This window comes from Monopterus albus, unplaced genomic scaffold (assembly GCF_001952655.1).
Source record: "Monopterus albus unplaced genomic scaffold, M_albus_1.0 scaffold464.1, whole genome shotgun sequence".
NCBI lineage: Eukaryota > Metazoa > Chordata > Actinopteri > Synbranchiformes > Synbranchidae > Monopterus > Monopterus albus.
In genome coordinates, this window is record NW_018128344.1 from 26433 (window position 1) to 34629 (window position 8197).

Below are 8197 nucleotides of genomic sequence, written 5' to 3' on the forward strand. Positions count from 1 at the left end.
GGCTGTGGCCTTATTGAACCCTCTTATGCATCTCTGTTTTTTTTTGTGCTGCCCCACTTAACTCTGCTCCACATTGTTGCATTATTTGCTCTATTTAAAACTACCCACTTGGTATCTATTAGAAATGAATAATCTTTTAAAAATTCCCTCATTTAACTAATTTCTCTGGCGACATGATTCCAGCGGAGGGGAACACACATGATCTGTATCCAAGGTGGAGACAGATATTAAATGAGTGGTGACTTAACAGCCTGAACACTGGTCACTGCTGTCCACTGTGATGAGTAAACTGAAACAGGGCCGCTTCATCTTGATCTCTACTAATTTATGGAAGAACTGTCAGCTGTGTCTGATGCGTAATGCTAGCTTTGACAGTTCATGGCCTCTTTTTATTTTCAAAAGCATGTTTGAATGGACTACTCCTGTGTTTTTACAGACGTTTGGCTGTCAGTTTCTGCAGGCGTTCAAAATTTGATCACAAATTTGAAAAGTCCATGTTTAATTAATTCATGTCCTGTCTGACCGACTTTCAGTATTACAGACATGTATAATACTGCATGTGATAGAAAATAAATCAGACCAGTTGTTTTTAGGTTTTAGGTTAGAATTAATCACCTACAGTACTTGCATACTATTGTGCAAGCTCAACACCAATAGTGAATCTTCTAGACGCTGAGAGCAGTGATGGGTTTCTCACTTTTTTATGTCTGTAGTATACAGTACACGCTCTCACAACCCCTCCCATCCATTTTCACAGCTCCAACCCACACGTGAGACTTTAACTCTGACTTCGCTGTTTCCTCTAATTACAGACTCCACTTTAAAGCCTTGTGGAAGATTGAAGTGCATCATATACAAGCATCTAATTAACCTTCTGACATATTAATTTCCCTTCTGTTATTTCATACCCAACTGTTGACTACCGTATAATAATACAACCTTATGATAATACAATCACACTCCTTTATTGTTTGTGAAAGATGGTTTAGTTCTGTGTTGTAGTGTGAAGGTCTTATGACGGATGTTTGTTAGGAATTGTATTCCAGACAGCGTAGTGGGCTGAGACCAGCAGAGATTAGAGAAGCAGACATATTGCAACATAATTTATTACAGGACAGAAGGATATAAATGCTGGGTGAAAGTGTTTGTCTTTGTTCAGACTCTGATAACTCTATGTGAGGGTTCAGACGTCTGGCCTCTCAGCTGAGATAGTGTGTACTTATTCTTACTTGTACTTGCTTATCCTTTCTTTATAATAAAAGACATCAATGGTGTAAGTCCATTGATTCTTTCTTACTCGCACTGGAGGAGTGGATAGCAATGATAATTTACACCACAATATAGCATGTGCAAGACTCAGTGTGCTCAATCATATGATTGTCACATGTCCATGGAGGCTTTGAAATGGGTACAATGGCATGAAATAAGGTTGGACAGAGATGTGAGCTCGCAGTCTCAGCACTAAGTAGTAAAATATATCTATTCACCTTTAAATGTCGTTTATGTTGTCTTCCATTAGGAATTGATGTGTAGAATAAGACCAATGATTTAGGTGACATTATTTAACTATTAGTACCTGATGTGTTTAAGGTGATGTTTGTTGCTGTATATGATGAGACTTTTTTAATAAGACACACTTCTTGTTTTACAGATGATGCACTGTTTCTCAAACTGGGGATCTGATAATCTGCAGAGTCAGTCCTGAAGTTCACTGTCCTCACATTCACAGGCTACAGGTAAATATAATTTAGAGAAAAGTCCTAGGTCCTTTTTGGATCTGTTTGCAAAACATCAGTAAGATCAATCATTACCACAAAATAAAATGTGCTGCTCTGATTATCACTATAGATAGTCAGGGTTTTTTGGTTATAACTTGACTGGTCTTTGCTTGTGTATGATGTTTAAAAATAATGTTACTCCCATGTTACAAAATTCAGTATGTGCATATTTATTCTATATTCTAGACATTAATAAATGATCTGGAAATACCTGACTTCCCCTGAAATTGACTGATAACAGCAGAAAACAGTCACGCTGGCTGTTGTGGTATTTAAGACAAATTTTATTCAGAATGGATCAAAGTGGAAATACAACTGTTTTTTTTTTTTTGGTAAAAAAAATATCACCATTAAATTTGCAAAGCCCACCACAAAGCTCTTTTATTCACCACAGCTACTGTAAATAGCAATTTCTGCATCCCTGACGATAACTACAGCGTTTTATTACACCAGTCTGTAATAAGAATATTAAGAACACACACATAAAAAAACAAAACCTGTAAACTTAGTGAATCTAAGAGTTTGTGTGAGACACAATGTAGTAATGCAGGGAGCACTTAATGCTAATGTATGTGGACACAAGTTTGTGGGGGGCTTTTACCAGACACACAGTATCTACCATGTAGGTTTTGAAGGTGTTGGTGGTGTGATACAAGCAGGGACATTTGGGGCATATAGACAGATTAATGCGTGTCATCAGGGGGAGGGAGTTTCTCGAGTGTAGGCTCCACGCCCCAGATCTCACGAGCATACTGGGCAATGGTGCGATCACTGGAGAATTTGCCACATCCAGCAATATTGTAGATCACCTTCTTGGTCCATTCCCTGGGGTTCTGAAGATCAAAATGATAGGTGACAGATGAATCAGATCAGTAAATAATAAGATTCTTACCTCCACCAGGCCATGTTTGTTTGTTGGTTGGTTTGTTCACAGTACAGTACACCTCAAAAACTGTATGCTGACTAAGTCCGAGCCCTCTTGTGGTGAAAGTGTGCAGCTGCACTGCTGAGCAATCGGAGTGAAGACGAGTGGAGCTAGTAAGTGCAGCAGGAGGCAAAAGTGCGCTTACATGCAACCAAATGGTGTGAGTTGTGTATGTCTATAAGGGACTGTAAGTACACATTGTTATGCCAGTCTGCATGGGACATTTATTTAGCTCTTTGTGGCATTTAATTTTAATCAATTGTGTCTGTCATTTGTTTTGAATAATTTTCCAAATAATAATGACCTCAGTGTAATTCCAAATGGTTTTCATGGCACTGTCTGAGTGTCTGTCTAATTTCTCTGAGTTTTCTGTTGCTGTTGTGTTACTACAGTGTAAATGTATAAAATACCTCCATGAACCATTTTTGTTAATGAACATACCTTGTAAAGAGCATTGACTTTCTCCTGGCATTTGATATAGTCTTCGTAGTCAGCAAACACCTTAAATCTGTGCAGAAAATAATACAAATGATTAATGAAACAAAATATATACAACACACTGTATATATAGCACAGTGTTAATATATGTGGTATACTGTACAGGTATGTGTGTGCATTTTTTATGCATATAATACTGATTGTTGTTGTGTATATAAAGAACTGAGTTAGTTGTCTTTGTTTTGTTTTTAGTCTCTTCTTTTTTGGACCAGCATGCAAGTTATACACATTCTTATTTGTATGTGTGTATGCATGTGTGTGCCTCAGGCTGTTGTTGTAGATGTGTTGTTAGATGCGCTTTTACCTGTCATGGTGCATCAGCATGTTGACAATTTCTTTAAACAGGTCGGGCTGCTTTGGGCTAAAGAAGCCTGCAGCAATCTGGTCAATAGCCTGTTTCAGCTCTGGCAGGCGGTTGTAGTATTCTTCTGCATGGTATCTAAGTGGGACCAAAAATGAATAATAAACACACCCAGAAGAACAGAAATACAAGCTTGTTGCTGTAGTAACCACCCAATTCATGAAGGAGTAGTATGTCTGCACAGAGGTACCAGCACATTCCCCAAGGCAAGATCTTTTAGTGCAGAAAACCTCAGCTTGTGTGGACAAAACACTTCCCTGGCTGGGAGCAGGGGTAAGGCAGAGTGTGAGGAAGAGATCATTACTGAAACCTGTGAGAGACTGCAAAGCTGCTGCACTGGCAGAGTGCATGGAGCTCACTGCCGTGATAGCGAACACTCTTGACAGCTGGACTGTCTTGAAGGTATTTCATAAATTGGTTCTAATGGCAGGTAAACACACTGTGTTCGTATTGGTAGTGGCAGAAATAAAAAGACAAGGATGAACTTTTTTCCTGCCTCTATTCTCTCTTTCTAGATTTTTCTTAAAACTGTCATTCCCCCATCCAAACTCCAGATGTCCTCAGACTCTTTGCTCTCAATCACTGAATCACCTGACTCTGCTCACCTGTGCACTTGTTATCACTTCCTTTATAATGTGTAGCCATTGCTTTCAAGCCACCATGCCTGTTTTGTTTTTTCCTCTCCCTGTGTTTGACCTGTTCTGAACCTTTGCTCTGCCTTTCCCTGTTCCCTTGAACTGTGTCATGTGTTTGGAGCTCTTGTTTGGTTTCTGACCACTTGGACTCTGGTTTTACCTCCTGTTTTTCTGTGAATGGTGTCGCTTACCTGGACACTGAGTAAGCCTTGATGTATTGTTATTTACTGTGTAAACTGCTGCACTGCATCTGCCAGCCTGTCTACCCGTCTGTCCCTACACTTTGGTCCTCCCTCTCAGCTGGTCATTTTGACACTAAACCATTATGGATTATATTCACTACAGAAAAACAGTTTGAGGTAGAAAAATAAAAACATTTTTAGAATTAATTTTGTACCCTTTCTTGTCGAGTGCATCAACATCCTCCACCCTCATGCCAAAGATGAAAAGGTTCTCCTCTCCGGCCTCCTCGGCCATCTCGACGTTGGCTCCATCCATGGTACCAATTGTTAGAGCGCCATTCAACATGAACTTCATGTTGCCGGTGCCAGAGGCCTCAGTGCCAGCTGTGGAGATTTGCTGTGACAGGTCAGCTGCAGGGATGGCTGGAAGATGACAACAGTAGAAGGTTGATGACTCTATTAAGCATTTTGGGTTTTAGAATCAAACATCTTGAGTCTACAGTGAAAGAAGTGAACAGAAACAAATGGAATAGGGCAGCCTTTTGCTAATTACCTTTCTCTGCCAGTGTGACTCTGTAGTTCTCCAGAAAGATGACTTTGAGGCGGTCTCCGACCACGGGATCATTGTTGACCACCTCACCGATTGCTGTTATCAGACGAATGATCATTTTGGCGGTGTGGTACCCAGGAGCAGCCTGGAAGAGACGGACAGTCAGAGAAATAATGTTTGCTGAATTTAACTTGAGTTGTGAGGGTGAGTTTGTTTTTATAGGCCAGATGTTAAACTACAAACCTTTCCTCCGATCATGACCGTTCTTGGAGTCCAGTGCTTGTTAGGCTCCCTCTTGATGCCTAACAGAGATTTCGAGAGGTTAAAGGACTGAGGTGTTTGTGAAAATCCCCTGAAGTCATTTAAATGTGCACTTACGGTTATAATAGGTGATGATGTGCAGGCAGTTGAGCAGCTGTCTCTTGTATTCATGGATTCTCTTGACTTGAATGTCAAACATGGAGCTGGGGTTAATCTTAACGTTGTAGTGCTCCTCTAAGTGCGCCGCAAACTTCAGCTTATTTTCCTACGTGATCAAAACATGGACTTCCTTACATAGAATGCAGTAAATCCTGTTTGAGCTTGTGTGATTATGTCTCTGCTAAACAGGCAAGAATAGTCAGAATTTTAGCAAAACAATACTATAATAGCATAAATAAACAGAACAGATACAACAATATACAGTGTGTCAGAGATGATACTCTCCTAGATATTCTTATACGGTATGCTGGCTACACTGACACTGATGAAGGAGGAACAAACAGCTCTGTAGGTTGACATTTTGTTAAAGGGTTTTTGTGTTGTAAACATTATCTCACTAAACAATTTAGCACAGATTGTGTGTGTAGACTATGTACTGTTTCTTTCCAGGGCATTTTGTTATTGAGCAGCAGTTGGATTTACATTTCCAGCATAATAAGGTAGGTAGGTAGGTACTTTTTTGATCCCTCAATGGGGATTTCAGTGAATTTCAGAATTTCAGTGTTAAATTTCAATGTTTCAGCAGCAATGGAGAACAAACAACATAACACCATGAGAAACAAACACTACACACATATCTTGATAAACAAAGTTCAGTACCTCAAGCAGCAACAGAGAACAGACACCATAACACCATGAGAACAAGCACCTCACACACATCCTGATAAATAAATTCCAAGTACTCAAAAATAGACAGAATCAAGTATTTGAATAATCAAGAACAGAATTTACATATGTGCATATTAACCATGCATTTTACCCCAGAATTTGAGTATTGCACCTCAGTTGACTATTACATAGTCCCTCATACTTTCACCTAACTTATCCCTACAGTGATGTATTTTACAGTCTGATTGCTGTGGGGAGGAACGACCTACGGTAATGCTCCTTCTTACACTGTAATTACTTACTTACTTTTACTGTACTGTGATATATTCACAGGTATCTACTTATCTTAGTAAAGGATGAGGCTGCTGATTTTCTATATTAACAGTATTGTCAACACTCCCCATACAGAGACTAAAACAAACAATGACTTGTCTCTACTCACTTTTAATGTGTGTGAGTCCTGGTTGAGCTTGTTCGTCTGTGCCATAGACCTCCATGATGTTCATAAACAATTGAAAACACATCAGGGAAACACAATGCTGCACTAAGTCACATATTTTCTTATTACAAAACACAAGACCGTAATATTTGGTTAAGAATACCCAAAGATCTCGTGCATGGGCCCTTGACTCTTGCTTACTTCAAGTGCTGTAAAAAGTTAGGGCCATTTGGAGCCTTTGGGGCAACATTTAAAAAAAAAGTATCAGGGTCTGGTGTTTTTTAATGAGGAAACATCACCCAGTGCAGCAATGTGTTTCCCCTGATGTGTTTGTAATTGTTTTTGAACATCAGTGGAAGTCTATGGCATAGACAAATAAGCTAATACAGGACTGACAGACTGAGACACTAACAGTGAGCAGAAACAAATCATTGTTGGTTTTAATCTCTGTATGGGGAGTGTTTGACACACTGTTAATACAGAAAATGACCGGCCTTGTCCTTTAACCCTATAAAACCATTTGTATCATATTTGCTATGTGAGGTTTCTGAGCAAAGAAAATTGCCAAAAATGCCCCATGTATCAAATGTGATACAAAAAAAAATGAAAATAAACAAAATAATATGGCACATTTATTCCTATATGCCTGGACTGTCTGTCTATGCATAAATGGCAAATAAAAATCTTGAATCTTGAATTTTTTTGGAATTTAAAAAAAAAGTTTAATAAACATCTCAGTTCCAAAAAACTAGAATGTTCTGGCTATTTTTTTTTTGATGTGCCAGGCTTTACAGGGTTAAGCATAATAGCCTTCATTTCAAACTGCCATATTAACTGTATAGTTGAGAGGAAGTAATACTTTATTTACTTTACCTGCTTCACTTTGGCCACATCCCGAATGAAAGCCTCATCATTGACATAGTGGCGTAGAGCCTTCAGCTGCTCAAGATCCCGAATGAATTCCTCACCAATTCTCTGATTAACAAAAATGAAGACAAGGTGTCAGTAAGGCCTAACTCCAGAGTAAGTGTTACATTATTTGTGTGTTTAAAAACGCCTCTAACCTCGGCGATGACTTCAGCCAGCCCGGAGTTGCACATGACCAGCCAGCGGCGAGGAGTGATGCCGTTGGTTTTATTTTGGAATTTATGTGGCTCCATTTCATAGAAGTCCTTGAAACTGCAGCAGAGTGAAGTATTGCATGCTGTATATCAGCACACAGAGATGATAGAGAAGCCCATGCATGCATAGATGCTAAAGATGAAACCTGTTTTACATATACTACACATACTGCGTTCTTTGTGTTAGTACTGATTTACCACCATCAAGTATCATAGGCAAATGAGCTAGTTTAGAGACATACACAGTAGCTTTGAGGATGTCTGAGTGTATCTGGGCCACGCCGTTGACAGCATGGGAACCCACAATGCACAAATGGGCCATGTTGATCCTCTTCTGTCCACCTTCCTCAATGAGAGACATACGGCACAGACGGTCATTATCACCAGGAAACATGGCAGCAACTTTCTGCAAAATTACAAACAACACGAAACAAAAATTAACTCATAGGCTCTTCTGTAATGTTTCTTACTGAGTCCTATATTTATATCATCATGAAAATTAGTAGGTCAGCACAGCTATTTTAAAACAATATCAAATTAGCAAGAACAGGACCATTTTCCTTAGTATAGTAAGTAGATAAATCAAACCCAGTAAACCTTCCCACCACTTCATGACAAA

General features: G+C 39.2%; 1 protein-coding gene across 1 annotated transcript in view; it reads right to left on the minus strand.

Moving 5' to 3' along the window:
- Nucleotides 1–2049: 2049 nt before the first annotated feature.
- LOC109952499 (glycogen phosphorylase, muscle form-like) overlaps nucleotides 2050–8197 on the minus strand; it is a 12547-nt gene continuing 6399 nt past the window's right edge. Inside the window, exons 11-20 of the mRNA XM_020587609.1 lie at nucleotides 7821–7984; nucleotides 7522–7636; nucleotides 7331–7432; nucleotides 5308–5455; nucleotides 5173–5231; nucleotides 4933–5074; nucleotides 4595–4802; nucleotides 3506–3640; nucleotides 3145–3211; nucleotides 2050–2611 (exon numbers count right to left, since the gene is read on the minus strand). Of these exons, the coding sequence (XP_020443265.1) occupies nucleotides 2462–2611; nucleotides 3145–3211; nucleotides 3506–3640; nucleotides 4595–4802; nucleotides 4933–5074; nucleotides 5173–5231; nucleotides 5308–5455; nucleotides 7331–7432; nucleotides 7522–7636; nucleotides 7821–7984 (1290 nt within the window). The 3' untranslated portion in view covers nucleotides 2050–2461. The remainder of the gene's footprint in view (nucleotides 2612–3144; nucleotides 3212–3505; nucleotides 3641–4594; nucleotides 4803–4932; nucleotides 5075–5172; nucleotides 5232–5307; nucleotides 5456–7330; nucleotides 7433–7521; nucleotides 7637–7820; nucleotides 7985–8197) is intronic.